Genomic DNA, 20,944 nt, shown 5'->3' on the forward strand with positions numbered 1-20,944 from the left:
ATTCTTTTTCTCCTTGGATTGTCTGCTACTTCTTACAGAAATCCCTGACTGAACTCTGGATTTTGTTTATATCCCCAATACAAAGAATGCTGAAATGCTTGTGCAGATTGCAACTGATAGCCTTGTTTCTTTCTGTGAAAGAAAGATCAACCCCATCAACAGAGCACATCTTCCCATATGTTATTCCATACATTTACGTTTGGTATACTGGAACACTACATTTTGAAGAGGGGAACATCAATATTTTCTAAAATCTACCCTCATCTGCAACACATGAGGACAGGATATGAAGATGAATGGTTCTTCATATCACCAGGAGGTCATCACTTACTGTTAGTGGTTCTCCCTGGAGAGCTTGTAGGATAAAATTACTGACAACTCTTCCATCATTCATATGCATTCGAGGACCAAAGGTATTGAATATTCTGGCAACCCTCACTTCAACTCCTTCCTGTAGCCAAAGAAAAAAGAATCGTTACTTCCTTAATAAAAGTGTCTTTATCCCTAAAAGTGTAAACTCTCCCCTGTCCAAACGCTTTTCAAGAATCTCTCTTTCAGCTTTAAAATGCATCGTTTCTAATAATGAAACACTTCAAATCTCTCCTCAGCCCTCCCGAAAATGTAGTGCATACACCAAAGTAATTTACACTAGTTCTCAGTATTTGTAATGCAAATCTAAATTAGTGCTAGAACAGCTCATGATTTTGGCACATGCATTTTCTTTCACAAAGAACTTCAAGATTTTTCAGTAATATCCTTCCAATAACATCTTATTTCACCTGGGACTTAGCTACTTTTTTTGCACATAGGCGAAGTCTCACAATCACCAGATATAGTACCAAGGTAGCATTTCCATAGATCACAAACGTCCATAGTTTAGAAAAGCTTAACATGTCAGAGAAGTATCTTTTACAAAAGCCATAAAGTAGTTTTGTAACCACAGCCACAATGTTTTCTAGTGCCCTTATTAGCCTGTGTAAATGCATGCATTACAATCAAACTCTTCAATGGCATAGTTTTTTCCAAGAAACATTTTTATCATTTCCATAAGTCCTTCTACAGAATATTTTGCAAATCTTCAAGGAAAATGTAACAAATATGTGAAATTGGAACCTTTATGGACAAAGCATTTTAACAGTTAGAGACTGCAAACTGAAGTAATCTCTCGAGTTGTTTTGATTGACCCATTCATTTGGACAAGCCACAGTTTATGATAAAGCCTGTGAGAAGGACGTTTGGCCCTTGTGAGCTAAAACAGGATACTGCTGAGCTGAGTTCAGAGCAACATGGTATGCTGCAAGCAGACAGATGTTACCATCTGAGAGTAACAGTCACAAGGTAGGGGAGAAGGTGTCAACCTCAGCGCAGGCCTATGTATCCTCCTCTTATTACCTGGTCCTCCCACCTCCCAGAAAAAGACATCCTTGTATCAGTTACAGGAAAAAATTTGTCTGAAGCAAACTCTGGGTGCTCTGATTGGACTGAAGTCACAAGCACAATGTTCTGGAGCTGCAAACATTCATTCCATAACTATTCTTTCAGAAGACACACAGAACATCTTGTATTTTCCATGTATTTTACTAAAGCTTAGACCAATGCTTGCTGTTGTCCTGGAAGAGGATGTATGTGGAAGAAGTGTACTGTTGGTACATCCGTGGCTGAAAGCTCAGCTCACATACACTTCATTCAGAAGAGACCTGGAAACACATTTTTCTTGGAAATAAATGTAGCTTCACGTACAAGAGACACGTGCAGGAAAATGTGATGTTCTCTCTTAGGTCTCCACGTGATTCATGAACAAATGTATCCTCAAAGATGTTTTGTGAAAGCAGTAGGACTAGCTTTTTACAGGTAAGAGACAGGCAAAAGGGACATTTAATATATCACCTTGGTGATATATTGGTGTTGCGAAATCAGAAACACCAAGTAGTACAAGTAAAGCCCAACACCTCCCAGTACAGAGAAAGTCAAACAATGTTCAATATCATTTAGCTGCAGGTAAGGTTTCATTTGTCCTGATCAAACCTTGTTTGCAATTGCAACTACATGGTAAACTAACAGTAACAAAGGAGGTAACTATTGTGCCACAGGAAAAGATACAGTCTTTATCCAACGAGCTTGTATCCACAACAGAGCCAAAAAAATAACCTCACAACATCCACTGGGTCCTGCTGAAAGAGACTCCGGAAAGAGCAGAAGTCCCTTTCCATGCAAAATGCATCAGCTGGGAACATATTCTATTTCTTGGTAGCTAAAAAAGTACAGCAGTGTAACATTTCAAATATACACTTCCAGCAGCACATTACAGAACCATTCCCAAAGCCTTCACTGCATTTGGAAAGACATAGAAAGCTTCTCCTTCCTTTGTTTTGCCCAGCACTTTATCTTAAAAAGGACACTGACCCCTTCAGGAAGGGACTGTATTTCATGTGAGCTTTCCAGAGACTGCCACTAATAACAAGTGCAGAAAATAAGGCACTTGGAAGCTAGTATTCAAGATAAAAATAACTCATTCAACAATGCTGACCAAAAAGACACTCTTGTATTGCACAAGCTACAGCAGAAGCCTTGTTTTCCAGTATTGGTTGGAAACTAGCAAGGGATCTAGAAAAGAAAAACAACACAGGCACTTACTCACAGTCACAATGAATCCATTATTTCTTCTCCCTTCTATTTACTCACCTCACCCCACTGTAATGTTGTCTTTTAAAATGAGTAACTTTTTATTTATAGTGTCATCCAGCAAAGCTTTTCTCTGCAGCCTACTGCTTTGAAAAATCTATTTTCTATGCAGCTAAATTTTCATTTGGCCCTTTAAAACTGGAATCTGTCTTCTCAAAAGAAACTCTTCCACAAACGAGATTTTGGAGCCAGTAACTTAAAAACTGTCACAAGTCTCCTTTTGCTGTTTCATGAACACCTCAATTGAACACCATCCTCTTTACATACTGAGTAACTCTATTCCTTTTTTTATTAATTGTCTGTGTCTTAGCTACATCCTGTTACTCTGAAATTATCAACAACATGTAGTAATGACTGACTACCTCTACCATACTCCCATTATCAAAGTCAATTACTCCCCCAGGTTTGCAGCAGTAAGTCATGTACGGTATTTTATTACATCCTAGAGAAAGGAGAAAAACCTCTTTGGCTCACATTTATACTGCTAAACAAAACAGAGCTTGAGATTTATCCCTAATGCTGAGATCAAATGTGATAAACTGCCTTCTGTCCTCACAGTTTAAGACAGTGCCTTCCTACAGCAGGTTGATGAGAAAGAAAATTCCTTGAGCAATCCAAAAAAGAGCCTGAGACCAAGATCATACAACGCAGGATTGTGGGCTAGCAAAACACTTCAGCTCACTCTATTATTTATCAGCATGAATTTCTTCACAGAGACTGTGCTTGTACAGATGAAAAGAAACAGTAAAGAAGCAGGAAAGATTGTTATGGCTTACGGAAATACCTCCTCTGAATAAGTACTCAAGACTATTCTACAGCTGTCAGGCAAAATGTAGCATTAGTTATCCAGTCTCCTCTGCAAAACAAAGCTGTCCTGGTTTTCAGCATAAGTCTTTGCCAGTGCTTTAGTTCTAGAGATCCCAGCTCCAGAAAGTATCAAGGGTATTAAGGATGCTACAATAACTTCTTAATTTAAAAAGACGTATTTTAATTTTATAAGCATTTTAAGAAAAGGTATCTCCTTGTGTTGACTGTCTTAGAAAACAGATCAATACAATTCAAATGCCAAAAGTTTCTTTAACCAAAACAACTTGAACATGGTATGTTGTGGCTGTAATTCACAAGGGTATCAGGCAAGCTTCTCCTATTAATTACTAGTCCTTCTTTCTTTTGCAAAGTCTGTGGATCTATCTGAACAGCAAATATGAGTCAGACCTCCCTGAATACAAAATCAGGAAAGGAAAAGCTACAACAAATGTCTGCTCTCCAGCAGACAACCAGAATTTAAAAAATCTGCCGGGGAAGTCCAGACAGTAACATGGGTATCACTGTGACCTGATACAGATCTTTACCAACGTCTCAGCTAAAATTATTTGAGATTATTGCCTGCATTCCTTGCTCTAATAGTCACTTTCTTACTGATTCATATTCTTTCCCATGTGTTTCGGAGACCATTAACTCTCAAAATTGTTCCCAAACCCCTGAATTGCAATCACAGCAGAATTACTAGAACCGTGTTCACTGGATCCATCTATGATGTGTTTAAGCTACAATACTCTACAATGAGGCTGGGTCCAAGGAATTTTATTTACATGTACTGCCAATTGCATAAACAAAATGCCATTAGTACTCAGTTACTAATAGCTTTTTAGTATTATTTTGCAAAAACAGAGATGGTGAGATCTGAATTTCACTAAAGCTCCTAAACAAGCTAGGAAGGACAGCCTCAATTGTCTGACTCTTCACTCTGGGCATAATGCAAGTCCCTGAATACAACCTACAATTTTATGGTGGAAACATTACCATGCTATATTATAGCTCAACACTTCACCTATTCTAAGGTAATTCCAAAACTATCACTTAATGTGATAGTTGTATCACAACAAGCCCATTTGTTACCACCGAAGCTTTCAGAGTCGCATAGCTGGTACGAAAAAAATGGATGAAGAAAGTGGAAGGAGAAGAAAAATTTTCCTGTAACATTCCCTAATGACCTGAAGTGTTGCTTCAGCTCTGGAGAATTTCCTTACAGGTCAGTGGCATAAGGAAAGAAGGAAATCTAGTTCACAAAACACCCTTAATATGCACAGCATTTAAAATGCTGTGTATTTGTATTTACAACACACCTATGCAGATGATGTAAATCCCTGCCATGAAGGTAGTATCAGATTCTGGTCAGTATTTAAATTAATCCAGAGTATTGGAGCAAACATTAATACCTAGATTTCCAAATAGCTCCAGAAGGCCAGATGTAATTTTTTAAAGGTTGAACAGATAACTGAATGGCAAGTCCTGAACAAAGCACAAACGTAACACTGCGATACTATATGCTGAAACTGCCTTCCCACTGCTTTCTCAGGTGATAAAGTCAAGAAATGCTTAATTCATAGGGTCAAAGTAAGTGAACAAAACAACACTGCCAGCAGAAAAGAAGGCTCCAAAAATGCCTCGGTCAGGCCAGGCTACTGAGGAACTCTGACAACAGCAAACAGTCAGCTTTGACTAGATTCAAAAACTGTTTGGATTCAAACAGGCTGTCTGGAAGTGTAAAACGTAGAAGTTTAGTTTCACTTCACATTTTTGGAAACACTATTAGGTGTCTAAGGTACCTAGCAATGTGCATAAAGATGGAAATCTTTGCAAGAAATGACCAAAAAATGCAAAATAACTTTGCCTGTTTCTTCTTTTTATTGAAGCTGAGAGATTCTGGAAATATTTTAGCCTGAAATACTGCAAATCCTACTGTTTAGAGCTAGGTCACTCCTACTGAAAATCCTCTTAAAAACACAATGCTTATTTGCATAGAGGAAATCAGACCTTCCCACTAGCAAAAGATTTACTCCACTAATAACAGCATATCATCTAAACACTACCCACCCCTCTCTTCCCCCACACCAGCTCAACAGTATTTCAAAATATATCTGAACATGGGACAAGCTTCATGAACATGGGCAGACTTCACTAACCCATAATAAAGTACAGGAAATATGTCACAGAGCTGCCCCTAGGACAGAGAGCTCATTTGCATTATGAGTTTTTACTTAATGCGTGTGTGCACTGCAGCTCCACCTTACAAACCTTAACTATTCATTGCAAATCCTGCATAAAATTTATGAGATGCTATCATGACTCATCCTGTGGTTTTAAGATACAGCCCATGATTTTAAAAATTACTTGCTCATGCCCTTCTAAAAGAATACTGCAGTGCGTACCACAAACCTACAAAAAAATGCAACACCCTACAGCACGAGAATTTCTCATAAAAACTGCAATCTTCAACTGCAAATGGATTTCCAGACTGACAAGGAATATTCTACTACAGTGAAATATTGAGTAGCCTGGACAAGAGCACTGTCACCATGTTGGACCTTAAATGATTTAAAAGAGAACAAAGCAGACAGAATCTCTGCCTTCTCTGTCTGGTAGAAGAGATAAGACAAAATTACTACAATCTCTATACTAAAATACCCTCTCTAAAGTCTTATCACTTCAGCTTGATTCTGTTTTCAAGGTTTATAAAAGCACTTAGAATTTTATAATTTAAAGGTTTAAAATTCTATAGAATATCCTATGTTTGATTTATAGTTTTGTACATTAAGGCTGCAAATAACAAGAAATACTGATACTATTTTCTTTAGTGTGCCACATTTGTTAATTAAATAGTCTCTCAGAGCCTAACTGAACCACAATTAAGCAAGATTTACATACAGGTAAAGAGTCAATGCTATGTTAGTTAATGATGAGTTTCTACTTGCTGGTTATGAAACCCAAGGAAACTGGCATGTATAATTTCCCAAACATATTTTAAATTGCATTTTTATCTTCATGCTACTGTCTTTGTAAACAGGCATTACATAGCTAGGTATTCATATCTTTCATTAAGTTCTGTGTTTATACCTACATAATTTTAAGGCCTTTCTAAAGTGCTTAAAATACATTGCTTCTATATAAATACTCATTAAAGACCTTCCATATTCTTACTTGTACATTCTGATTTTGATTATGCTTCTTCAACATTCCACATTTATCAGTAATGGCCCTATTCAGCCCCATTGACTTCTCAGCACAGTAAGGTCACCTCAGTTTAATCTGTCTGAAAAGTATTTACTATCCTGAAAGACATATTATACCTGCAAAGGAGACTAAAGCACATTTTCTACAAGAAGACTGCTCATCTGAAAACACACAATAGATAGGAGCAATAAAACCTTCGCATTAAAGAAAACAGATTTTGCCACAACAGAGTAAGTGTTCCTACTCAGTATGTTCTCTTTTGCCCTCCTACCCCTAAATACAAATATTCCAGTTTTGTGATACACTGGCCTTCAATAATTACAGAAAAACCACCAAATCTGATTCAAGTTTAATACCTGCTTCATGTATGCATAGCACATGGTCTCTGCAACCCGCTTTCCTTCATCATAGCAGGCTCTTGGACCTATTGGATTCACATGGCCCCAGTAATCCTCATTTTGAGGGTGAACTTCAGGATCTACGGGGGAAAAAAACCACCTTAGATTATGATATATCAAAAGATGACTATATATGATGAAACTTTCAACAGAGCATTTGTGTTATAGAAGTCAGCACGGCTTGTCTCTGAATTCTGAATTTTAAAAAATCTTAAATTTGACCACAATTTCTTAAAAGTGCAATCACTGGAACCACGAAAACGGCAGTAACAGAAGATGAAAGCTCTTTGAGTACAAGCAAACAACAGCCAGCAACTGCTTTCCCTAAGAGTGTGTGAACAGAGGGTTAAATTCAACTCCTCTCTGCAAAGACAGACTACCTCAATGGCATAAATATGATTTTTACCTAATGTGCTTCAGAGGAAACATTACAGGTTATGTAGGCAGCAGTCATGTAGGAGGCATTATAGGTTATGTACGAAAGTAAAGCATATTCAAATTTCATAAAATAGGAAACAAGGAAAGAAAAATGGAGAAAATAGAGATGTACTGCATTTCTTAAAAAGGCACTTACATTTCTTCTGTTTCACCCTAAGCATTTTTACTAGCTATCACTGTGCTATCAATCATCAGGCTAGACAATCCTTTGGTTTGATCCAGTATAGAAGTTCTTCATTATAAAAAACAACCAACCAAACAACAGCCACCTAGGAAGCTTGATGGTGTGTGCTTTATATGCTTGAAAAAATACAAACACTTGGTTAAATTTCCCCCTTTGCTGTCTTTAGGACGGTATAATTTCTACCAGGTTTGAAGTTTGCACACATTACTACAGAACTTCCTAGTATTGAAAGCTAATTTTTGAAACAACTTTGACAGTCAGTTCTGATTAAACCTTCCTGATTTTATGCTGCTCAGATGTGATAATGGATGCATTTGTGCCATATGAAAGCCACGGAGCAATGGTAAATGCATAGAAGTTTTACATGATTATGAAAGCCCATAGCGATCTTAAAAGGGCCTGAAAAGATGCTGTGGGAAGGGAAATACTCCAGAAGAGAGCTTGTTCAGTTACAGAAGAGTCCTTGGGGCTACCATTTTTCTCTGTAGAGCCTGACAGTGGATAATTTAAGGCTCGGGAGGCAGTAGGAACACTGTACATGCTCAAGCCACTTTGGCTGGCCAATCATCTGAGTGATGATTGCTTGGGCACTTACTTTGAATCTTCTTGACTGAAGTTGCTCCACCAAAAGTGCACACCTGGAGGTGTGTTCTTTGTCCTTCCTCACATTTTGCTCACAAAGCTGTGTGTCTTGTAATACAGGTGACCATTTTTTGTTCACTTGTTTGTTCTTTATAGCCAAGACTCTCAAATCTATTCCCCTTAAGCAGGGTACTGTGCTTGTGCATCTCAAATAATCTTGCAAGACTGCTATTATCAATTATGCAATAGTTCAGAACAGAAGGAAGTTTCTCTAGCAGGCACAGGGTCTGTTACACGCCCAAGGAAATACTAAGGAGTCTTGCTGCATCCAATCACCATTCTACCCATCATTCTTTCACTCCTTCACTTCTACCAGTAAGAGGAAGACAGAGCACTGCTGAATATTACATTTTAAGAGACACCAGAAGAATCTGCATGCACAACCAGTATTTTCTTAGCTGGAGGTTATATCCTCGTCTCTTACACACCAGGGCAATTACTAAATCTTAACAATACAATTCCTGTGTGATGGGAAAAAGATACACATATTTACTATTGAAATGATCTTTCTTCTCAGGTTTTCATTATGGCATCTGGACTTTAAAGTACAACACTCAATTTCCCACAAGCCCTTTGGAAAAAGAGACCTAAACCATGACATGGGAAAGGTACAGACAACAACACAAGTCTCCAGCTACCACTCCTGACTAGAAACATAAAGCAAGCACTGTAAATGCCCTTCTCACATTTTAAACTGTAAGAAGAACATCTCATAAAAAAGCAAGCTAAGACAGTGATGAAAATCTATCATTCTGGTATCTGACAAAAGATGTGTAAATACCCTTTTACACAGTCATATCTGAATAGCTCTAATTATTGTTTTATTCTTCTTACCTCCATAAACCTCTGATGTAGAGGCCAGCAACAGCCGTGCTCCAACACGTTTAGCTAAACCTAGATTTTGGGCAATGGGGAAAGAAGAACATAATTACAGCAAGTGCAAGAATCCTTCATTCATGTTAGCTGTTTCAGTATGATCCTGTTTTACATGTTTTTAAAGAGAATTTGATTTTTCTCACTAGGCAAATTTAGCTGTAAATCACATCCATAGCTCCCACTTCCAAACTAAAAAACTTAAGAAACAGCAGAGTGGCCCCTGCATGTGATGTGCTTGCTTCTGGGACTAGCAGTTACACTGAATCAAGATCCAAGAACTTAATTTATTACAACCTAAATAAAGGCCAAGGAAGCATTCCACTCAGGAAAGCAGGATTGTGAAACAACACAGTATGATTACCAAATCCTTCTTTACATAGATTAAAGACAAGCTATTTAAAAAAACTTATACAGACTAACATGTTACAGGACAAAAATCAATCATTTCTCCTTTCTTATGTCCTTTTAAACTGCTTGGATGGTCCTACCTACCACTGGAGATCATTCTGTATTCCATTTCAGAGGCTTTCTGGTCTTCAAGTTGGCATGGCAAATCAAACAAATCTCTCACCTATGCCATTCTGGTACCTCTATAGCTTCTGAATCACTTAATTCTCTGAAATGTACTCACTAGAGCATCACTCAAGAAACTCAGCTGTGCTAATGCCCAGGAGTTTTTCAGACTCATAACAACTCTTAGGATCACTGACACACAGATCAGTCTGCATCATATACCAAATGGCACAAAGATGGGAGGAAAAAGTAGCAAAGGCTTGAGGTCTTCTTTTCACAGATCCATTCCCAGCATCAAAACTAACAGACAAAGCTGAAAACATTGCCATGTAATTATTCACCATGAAGCTAGACATTAAACACTCTTTCAGAATTTGCCAGCCAAGGCATGCACAAGAGGGTGCAGTACTCCTGATGTGTGGAGTTTACAGAACCAGTGCAGTTCCACCTAGTTCAATGTTTGCTGAGGTGCAAAGGAACAGTCACTTATGGTAACCGCGGGAATGTTCCACAGTCACCAAAGCGAAAACTGCAGTCATGAGCACAAATGTGCTATAAAATCCCATGCTCTTAATTGTTCTGATGACTTCTGTAATTACTGCACACTCCATAGCCAACTTACAGGCACAAAGTTCTTGTGCTTTGACAGCCATGTTGCCAGTGTTCATCTGCAGACATATTTATAGGAAAAGGAAAAAAACCTTCAAAGAGGGTAAAAATAACCCCAACCTTATTTTGCTTAAAGAAACGACTTTTTAAAATGTACAACTCATTTGCTTCATCCTCCCCTCTCCCCAGCAACTCAGTTGGGATTATATGATGACTAACCAAGTTAAGCAATAAAAAAAATTCCACTTACCCAGCATGTTTAATGTCCCAATAGTGTTGGTCTTCAATGTTTTAATAGGATTATACATGTAATTTGGAGGAGAAGCAGGAGATGCTAGATGATAGATCTGGTCCACTACAGAAAAATGGAAGGGACAGAATTATTATTTTCCCACATAACATATTAAATGAGAAAGCATTAAAGCCAAGAAACAAGTATTCCTTTGTGCATTTCCTAGCACTGGAACTCAGCACTTCCTGTATTGATACCTACAGATGATATGTACACAAACCTGTTGTAACTGTAAGAAAAACTTAATTTTTAGTAAAAAAAACCCTAGAGCATAATGTAATATATCAACACTGTTGACATGGATATAGATGTCTGCGTTGGTGTTGACACTTTCCACTTATAGTTCAGAAATGTTTAGAAGCTGCAAAAGTATTTGCAACATTCTGTTACCCTCAGGTTTTTAAAGTGGCTACAAGCTTCAGAGTATTTTTCTAAATAGACTGTGAAGCAAAAATGGTAGAAACATTTTTTTCAATATGATGAAAGACTTTTTGGGAAAATTAAATACTGTATTTTTATTTCTAGACCATCTGTCAACAAAACATTAATGGACATTTATATATTAAATATATATGGCAAGATACAAGTATGCAACTTTTGTGGGGTTTTTTTCCTGTTACTTTTATTATGTATATGCAATGCTTTGGATAATACAGCATTTTAGCTTTAATTAAAAAAACAAACACACAAACCAAAACCCAGTACAGAGATTTCAGCACACTCCTCCACTCCCTGTCATGAAATACAATTAGCACTAGTTGAAACTCATTGTCTGATATGATTGAAGGTTGGAGGTATTACAAACACAAGACTGTTGGAAACAAAGATATTTTTGTTAAATTATAATAAAAACAAAGCAATGAAAACTGGATTCATTTTCGTAGGCAGTATCTGATATTCAAAGGCTCAACCTGCAAGCCTTTCATAATCTGACTGTTGTAAATATGTAAATGGCTTTCTGTCTTCTGTATAACTTGAATCACAGCAAGCCAGAACTATGTAAAAAACCCCACCCATAGATAAGTAACTGCAAAAGAAAAATTTAAATGTAAGCTCAAATGAGAGATGTGATGTTTAAGAAAGAATAAATCCCCCACACCAAGGTCATTCAAGAAAGGTAATCAAAAGGTAATGAAATAATTAGAATAGCCCAACAAATGAAAGGGAAAACAACTCCTTTGTGTTTCAAAAGAAAAGTTTGTTTTGTTTATTTTTTTAAGAAGACTCGACACTGAAATCAGAAAGAAGCTGGAGAAGTCAAGGCTAGCTGCTATTCTGACAGAAGAAAATATTGTGTGGCATAAGACTGTCTTGCCCTAGAACAGAACACTACTGGTCAAACAAATGTTTTCCTTTTAACTACTTCCTTAGGTGTTTTATTACTAAAAAGCAGTAGCAAATCACACCATTAAAAAATATTTTTATTTTGACCACATATTGATTTCTCTTAGCCCTCTGCTGGGGGCTTTAACTTTCACAGTATCTGTGACATAATGAACTTCTTCCTCCAGTTTGAAATTACTTTTTGTACTTAAAACAGGGTACAAGCATCCCTGACTTTCAAAGAAAAAAAAACCAGAAACAAAATTTTCTTTTTCTCCATTTAAATACAACTATACTTGCTTAAACAGCACAAGCTGTGAATTCTATCTAGTAGGGAAAAACGAATTCAGAATGGTTTGAGTTGGAAGACACCTTAAAGAACACCTAGTTCCCACCACCCTGCCATGGGCAGGGACACATTCCACTAGACCAGGCTGATCAAAGCCCCATCCAGCCACTTTCACAGATGGAGCATTCACAATTTCTCTGGGCAACCTGTTCCAGTGCCTCACCACCCTCACAGTAGAGATTCTGTTTCCTACTTCTAACCTAAACCTACCCTTTTACAGCTTAAAGCCATTTCCCCTTGTCCTACCACTATATGAAAAAATAAAATATCAACTATGAAGTTATCACCTGCTTTCAGTGATAGAGTGTGAGAACACTGAAATATTAGAGGAATGTGCTTCCTGTTGAAGACTTCCCTTCCTTCCCAATTATCAAATTTCATTTGATAAAGCAAGTACACAAACCTTTGCTTTCCGACTTCTAATATATATTAAGAAAAAGCAGAGTAATAGGGCAAGAGCATATGTAAGTGGCTTGAATTATCCATGTGAAGTAATCCCTTACTTTTCAACAGTCTATTGAGCAATGAAAAAATGAAAAGTAGGTAAGTCTTCAAAGCACAAGCATTTCCTTTACATTAAAACATTACATCCTTTTTAAGATGTGTTCTGGTAATAACGCTTTAAAAATATCAGCAACATTGGCATGGTAAAATACTCAACCTACTTTCTTTCTGAATCCCTAATGAAGTGTGCTTGTATATAAGTTAAGTTTTTCTAGATTAATTGTTGTGTCTATTGTCTACTGGGCAAGCTCAGCTCCTGACTTTTGTGTAACATAGCTTGGATAAGCACACACTGGATCACCTGTAGGAAGCTTTTCAAAGTTTGCCCCATACTGCAGCCTGGCATTATTGCTGCAACACAACAAAGCCTGCAAAATAATTTATGATTACATTTTATTCACTGATTAAGCTCACAATGTCAGTAGTGACCAAAATAAGGAGAAATTATTTCAAGTCATATCTCACCCAATTAACTATCAACATGAAGATACGATAAGCACCTAAGGCAACCTGCATGACTATCACTCTAAGTTTTACTGTCTTGACAGAGTAATGATATTTGACAGTATGCTCACGGAGATGCCACAAAATGCATCTACTTGTATGTTGCCATGCTCTCTTTGATCTACAGCTGTTTATCTCCAGAGCAGGGATAAATAGCTGCCTAGAAGATGTCAAAACAGCCCAGAAAGCTAGAGAGAGACAGTTCTGGCAGATGTGTAATGTTGGTGAGTATTTATTCTCACATAAAAAGGTGCAGAGAAGTAAAATTTCATGTAGCAGATTGTCTGGTATTTACATCTGTTCTTGAATGATCAGGAAGTAGTATATCCAACCGCTATCAACTCTGGCGCAGCATCGAGAGAGTTTGTCACACAAGGCACCTGTAATAACAACACAAATAGCATCCAAAGATTGCCTGATGCAGCAAGAGCTGGAGGAAGAAAACTCCCAGCTCATGCTCGATTCCAAGCCCTGCCTGCATTGCTAATGCAGCTGAAACTTTTAGGAGTCTGTCTGCAACATGAAGGTAGTTAATTGTTCTCCATGATGAAGTGTGACATAGAATAACTACTCCTTACTTAGGTCCCAGTTGACACTGTAAGCTTAAGCAGTGAGTAAAACTGGAATCAAACTTTGTGCTGGGGAAATAATGCAAAAATGTAGCATGGGGTAAATTTTAACTGGTTTGTTGAACTTTCACACACTTCCTACAGATGAGTTTTGAATATGAATAAAATATGTCACTGCCTCAAGTTTCGCTTCTGAATGTAAGTATCCCCTTCCCACAGCATGGTACTGTCATGAAACCAAAGACAAGGACTAGACTGGAAGCTGGCAAAAGGAATGCTCAGTGAAGATGCTGACTGATGCTTGCAAGCAGCAGATAACTCAAGCACAGTGGTGCAGAAAAATGAACAAAGCAATACCTGAAGTCACCTATAGCCGACTCAAAGCTGAACTCTGATCTATGTTTTATGCTGTTTCTTTCTACCTATTCCTTCGCAACCCTTTCTAAATCTAGTTTTCAATCAGCTGTGGTAGAATTTTTGCAAAGAGAAAATGTCACTTCAAAAGCATTTTGGTCTGTTAGTAATTTTACTGCCCAATTCTAATCTGTCAAAGCAGAAAGGAACTCTTTCCTGCCTCCCTCTCCACCCACTTAATTTTATTTTGTTTTGTGGTTTCTTTGGGTTTTTTAAAATATTGCTAATTTTTGATACACAGCAGCTCATACAGGAATGGTTCCTTTAATGGCGTGTGGCAATTCAGATACAAAAGGTCAAAAATCTACCACTCCTTTTGCTCCACAAGAATACAGCTAGGCCTGTGATTATCCAAGTGGCCATATAACTGTTAGCTAGAAACAAATGCATATAAAATACAAAACCCCAAAAGTTCCTTATAATCTTCAAGTTTATTCACTTATTTTTAAACATGAAACTAAGTGTACGATACAGTGAAAAAGAAAGCTAGACAGCAAGAAAGAAAGCACTCTCCGCCTTTCAGTCCTTCATTCTTCCTTTTGTTTCCCAGCCAGCAATTGTTTTAAATGAAACAAAGAGAAGGAGCTCGGGGAAAAACAAGGTTTTCCTTGCCAAAGGTACAGTCTTGCCTGTCTCATTTGCCTCAAGGTGCTTTTCCCCCATGCATAAAAGCAAAAATCTACCCCTGTATGGAAAAGGTGCAGCAAAAGCAGAACTGGCAGAGAGATAGAATATGGGCATTTGCCAAGAGTCAGATGGCTGTCTTCTGGATCAGAAGGATAGGCAACTAGGCAGCTACAAGACCTCTTTCTCTTGCCTGGGAAGGACTCTTCAGTATATCAAGCCTCAGACCAATGAAAAACATCAGTTTTTCCAAAACATTTAGAGAATGCTGGACATTTCAGTAGGGTGAAAAGTTTCTACCACAAGCTTATCATATTTGATCCATCATGATGACAATGCTGGAACAAGAACAATTATTTCTCATTCCACCTTCCCTCTATTTATTAACTGTCAGGTCTGAGAAATGCATACTTTTTTTTTCCACCCCAGAATTTCAGCAGGCCAGCTAGACAAAGCCACCTACCCAGCCTGGTTGACAACCTCATGTCTTGTAGCACAAAGCTAACAGTTATTTAAGATAGCAGGCAACTTAACTCTTGTTTCTGTGGAAAGCAATCCAAGCTACAGCTTTTTAAAGGATCAACTGTTTGGGTGCCTGGGACAGTATCTACTGAAGGACAGAAAGAAATACATCTAGTAATGGACCTCCACAACTCTTTCTTGTTACATGAAGTAAAGAAAGAAGTTTTACAACATTTAATAAGATGACTTGAGCTAGCTTTGCAATTAAAGCCATAGTGCAACTACTTGAAAATAACCGTGCGAACAGGTGTGCAAAGCGTTACGTTAAGGACCACAACAGAAGAACAAATGATAACAATAAAATTCTGCAAGTTTTGTGTGTAACTCACATGGGGCACTAGAATTGTGTAAACCACTGTGAACACGGCAGCAAGTAGTTTACCAAGGACAGGATGGTAGACTAGTGATAAAGAAACATTAAACACATTTGTTATGTTACAATTTTACTGAAAAAAAGGGCAAAAACAAGGAATCAAATTCATTTCAAAATAGCACGGACACAGAAGCTGGCATAAACATTCAAGCCAGGTACACAAGGTACACCGAGGCAAATACAGAAGACTGTGCTCAACATAAAGTTTAAGTAACATATTGCAAGATAAACAGCAACTAATGTTTGTCAATTATGTCCTTCTCTAAGTGAAAAGCTAAAAAAAAAAAAAACCTCCCTAAAAATTTAGTATACATGGAATCTGCAACACCTAAATTTGGACACAAACATTCAATCTTGTGTTTTCCTTAATGCTAAACAAGAACAATCAGTAAAACCACTCCTACAAAATACTGCCATAAAACTACTTTCCTTCATACCATCTTTATTTTCTAGCCCTAATACTGCATGTGTTCTCCACGCTTCCTAAGTGAATGGTAAGGGAGAAATCTACCACCTTTCGTAGGACAGGAAAAGACCTTCATCTTCAATTTCTGCCTTCAACATGTGTCATGGTCCCAGAAAGGACTAAACAGGTCACTAAGTCCACTAAGCACCTGCATCCATCACTGTATTTGCTAGTCAGGAAGTACTGAGCAGAAAAGCTTTGATCAGAAGCATACAAATAAGTTTCTACAGCTTGAACATATGGACTTCTCTTGTAAAAACAGCAGCTGTGCCAATTTCATCACTAGAGGTCAGGCCAGAGAAGCTGACACAGTGAAGTGAGACATTTCTATTGCCCTAACTAAAAAGGACTACAAATACAAGTTCATTTCCCTGATGCTAAAAATGTTGTCTGTAATGTCAAGCAAACTGGAATAACTTCATAAAGATTTACCATATTGCTCATACTGGAGCAGTTTTGGAGAGACCAAGATCAAGGCACCACTGCACTTGGCTCTGGACAAACAAAATAAAGTAGCATATGTTACCCTCTGCTTTGCCATAAACTTTCCTGACCATACCATTTAAAACCAGGAAGCAGAATGTGTTAAGCACCAAGAACAAAGTCTAGGAAGGGAAAAATCTGGGAAGTATGGAAGCAAAAAAAAAAAGCTTTAAGACACTCCTTCTGCTTGTATTTGTATGTGCTTTAAACTACCTGTGAGATGACTTGAAGACTGAACAATTCTGGGATACTGTAGAACACTGTTAAGTAAAATGTTACCATCCTGATTTCTGGAACGATCTTAATCACAAAAAGGCTACAGACTATTCTTTTGACCAATTTTGTGAGACTGTTGGTCTTAGCCTTAAAAATCAACTTGGACCCACAAGCCAGCCAAGTCTTTAAAAATAAAAGTTTTTTTTAGTCCCAGTCAAGCAAATGATTTATTAAAATTCTATAAATGTTATTTTACTTACCTGTGTGTGTAACTAGCAACTACAACACCTCCTGAAAGCTCTGAAAGCCAGTATCCTTGTCACTATGTGTATCACATGCTTACAGCATGTCTCTCAACTTGCAAAATGCGTTTTTATTAAATCACTTTAAAAGCTTTTTCAGTGGAAGTTGAAAGAGCCAAAACTACCTTTGTGTTCACAACAGTCACAGAAATTAGAGCCAGCATTTAAGAAATGTTTTTCTAGAAACTGGACTGCTGGCATTAAGAATTAAAACAAAACAACAAACCAAGACCAAAACCAAACAGCTTTAGTTAACTGAAGATCAGTTAATCTCAGAACATGAGCGATAAAATGGTTTATCTTTACCTACCACTTACACTTCTCTTTCATTTCATTTTATATTAGTTAGGTAGTGCACATGCACTTGCTTTAAAAAGTTTTTGAGCATCAGAGTGGAACTGCTCTTCACTACTCTGCCCAAAAAGAGTTTGGGCAGCAGTTTCAGCTGCCACAGACTGCAATTTTAGAAGTATTATACAGTATTTTTCAAAATATACTGTGCACTTCCCTGTGATTAAGGAAGTGAAATCAACTCAACTGACTCAACTGTTTCCACTATTGACTGTGAATCTGTGGCATTTTCAGGCCTGTGTTTGCTTCAAATTTGTGAAAGGTGTGGTAAAACCAAAACAAATCTACAAACAACACTACCAAGCAACCGGAAAGAAATGCAAGGCCTAAGTGTGTTCCTGTGAATTGTGAAACAGTTCAGCTGAGGACATCTTTCAGATACAGGAGGTAGCTGAGTTTGAAGGAAATTTGCACCTATCACTTTACAGAAGATTAAGACTTCCAAAAGTTGCTGAGGAAGCAGGAAGAAGAAATGCCAGTGGGAGAAGGATATGGGCTACATATACCTGATGTTTTCTTCCAGATTTATTCAACTGCTGTGTGTGCCTAGGGGTACTTGAAAACTGGACCTCAAGACTGAAAACTGAGAGGCATTTTGTTCCTGTTTAGGGGTCCAGCTTGTGGAATGATTGTGTGTCATCTTATGACATCACCTTGAAAGCGGCTTGGTTTTTCATGTGTGTTTTTTGGGGGATTTGGTGGGCTGTGTATTTTTGGGGTTATTTTTGGTTTGTTTACATGTATCTATGTTTTTAGGTTGGGGTTCTTTTTGTTTGGTTGTTTTGGTTTCTGGTTTGGTTTTTTTTTTTTTTTTTTACACATGTATTCAAGTATAACAATATTTCATAGTAGAAATACAGATTTTGGCGGTTTGAAGTCATATAAAAATAAACCCTTACTTTATACTACAGAGTCAACTCTAACGCAAAGGTGGGTATAAACAAGACAGCACTAATGCTCAAGTCACTATGTAAACCAAATGCATTACTAAGAACGTACATTTATTTAATACAAAATTTCCTTTGGCATTTTCTAATGCAGTTTTATCTATTACCCTGAAGTGGGGTAGATCACAGTAACACCAGATCAAGCATTCATTCTCATTTGTTCTCTAATTAACATCTATGTGTCTTTACACTATGGTTTGTATGAACATGAGCCACAGTGCTCTCAAGTGACTACTTTGGGGCACTTGTAATATTAATGAATGTAGAGAATGAGGCAGAAAAAGTAAAGGTGTAAGTAAAGGTGGGTTGCTGGTTTTTTTTTTCCTGATAATACAAAAAGAAGAGTAAGAGATTCTTCTCTTTACAGACCAGCCTTCAGAAAAAAAATTGTCTTGCTGTACCAAAAAACTGCCCATTTTATAGTGTATTAAAGCTCTACATAAGGGTTAGGCTGAAATGAAAATATCATTAAAAACACAGAAGTCAACTATAATAGGAAAAAAAGGGTTAATATAGCTATGGTTTTTTTTTTTACTATTTTTCACCTTTCAAGGTTCCTGAATTACCTTTATTCCACTAAAGAATTCAAAACCCTTCTTCTTCTGCTTGAAGAAAACCACGTGAAAACTTGTGCATTTCCCACTGACATTTCCAAATGCTAAAGCAAATGAAATCCTAGCAGAGGAGGAGAAAGACATTCAGCACTAGAGTTAACTATGGTTGTCCCAGGGCTTAAAAAAAAAAAAAAAAGTGTGTTTAGGTGATTTATTATTGTCTCTGGCCAACCTAGATCAAGATCCAAGAATGCTGAGTGCCACTTCATGTCACGGATCAAAGATAATAACACAGCCAAGGCAGATTGTGCGTAGGCATTACTGTGAAGCTGACAGCTACACATCTTGAGACTAAATTCACTTTTCCATATCCAAAGTGAAAGCACGGTTCTTTCTAGACCAGAAATGAGGTCTCTTTCAGAAAAAAAGCACTGATTATTCTCTCTGGAATTCAACTGTCAAACAACCTTATATAACCCGGTTTAAACAGGACAGCAAATACAGAGAAATTCTTTAGACACAAACCTACTTTTTATTGTGACTTCACAGTCATTCCAACTTCTATTTACAAGTAAAAAGGAGAAACTGGGACTAAGAAAAGAAGTATCTGATCTATATGCCAACTTGCTGATCTGTTCCAAAAACTATCCCCCATTGCCTCACTGGACTATAAACTCTGCAATGAAATCAAATTTTATCATGTTCTTACTGTATGAAAGTCAATTTTATTTTAAAACTTAGCCATTCCAGCTTCAATTTACACTGTTGGAAGATGAAAAGACATTCAATGAACTACCCACTGAATAACATGTAATAATTAGTTGTCAGTACTAAACAGGGAATTGGTGTCTTAATTACAAAGGCCATAGGAAAGGTAGCTGAAGGATCTCAGAATTCCCATTCAGTAGTGCCTAGTTAGCTGGGCAACAGTATTAGCAATGATGGTAATTCTCTGAGAAAGTCTCGAGTGTAATCAGTCAGAAAGAAGGTAATGCATGGAAAAGATTAGAAAAGCTGACAAACTGAACCGGCTGAGGTATGAGCTACCAGCACCTGGAGTCAGTTAATAAGATCCTTGTTCTATTATCCTGTCAGTGGAAGGAGAAGTTTGAAATAAAATAACACGCAGTAACTGAACCAGTGCATTGTCAGAACAGAGCAGGAGCATGTGTTTTTGCAGGACTGTTTCAGTAGTATTGCCAGGAATTCCTCACAAGCAATAACACAAGAGATACAACTACTAAAGATTTTTCCTGTGAAATTCCATCCACTAGAATTCAGCAGGAATTTAAAACAAACAAACAGAAAGCCAAACTGCTCAGTTATTTTTTTTCCCTTAAAATGAACAAGCACATTGCTACAGAGTTTTAAAAGGATGGAGCACACCCACCAGAACTGCAGTGTAATTTGAGCAATGCTTTCACTGACTCATTATATAGTTAGATACTCCCACAGAAGTCTATAAATGCATGTCTCTCTCAAATACAACAATGTTAAGGGTGCCTTAAAATCTGGCATAATAGTTTGAGGTTTATGATACTTTAGATGCTGAGCCACTACTTTGAAGCAGAACATACTTTTGTTCGTTTGTTTGTTTGCTTCTTTCTTTAGGATTGGTGTATTTTTTTTGTTTTTCCATTGAAAACTAGGGAAATTCTGTGCTGCTGAATTTCCAACTCTACAGGTTGAAAAATGCCTGTACCTAAAGTGGAGCAATGTTTTCTACAGAAGACACTAAAGGCAACTAAGGAAAGTTAATCTCCTCTCAACTGACCATACACAGTTGCAGGATGCA

At 37.4% G+C, this 20,944-nt stretch overlaps 1 protein-coding gene across 2 annotated transcripts in view; it reads right to left on the reverse strand.

The window, feature by feature from the left end:
- Positions 1–20,944, reverse strand: part of UXS1 (UDP-glucuronate decarboxylase 1) — a 57,305-nt gene that overhangs the window by 10,328 nt on the left and 26,033 nt on the right. For both annotated transcript variants that reach the window (XM_048326674.1, XM_048326683.1), the window contains exons 7-10: positions 10,607–10,711; positions 9,193–9,252; positions 7,053–7,174; positions 332–451 (exon numbers count right to left, since the gene is read on the reverse strand). In XM_048326674.1, coding sequence (XP_048182631.1) covers positions 332–451; positions 7,053–7,174; positions 9,193–9,252; positions 10,607–10,711 — 407 coding nt within the window. The remainder of the gene's footprint in view (positions 1–331; positions 452–7,052; positions 7,175–9,192; positions 9,253–10,606; positions 10,712–20,944) is intronic.

The sequence above is a fragment of the Corvus hawaiiensis genome, chromosome 2 (assembly GCF_020740725.1).
Source record: "Corvus hawaiiensis isolate bCorHaw1 chromosome 2, bCorHaw1.pri.cur, whole genome shotgun sequence".
NCBI classification, from domain to species: Eukaryota; Metazoa; Chordata; class Aves; order Passeriformes; family Corvidae; genus Corvus; species Corvus hawaiiensis.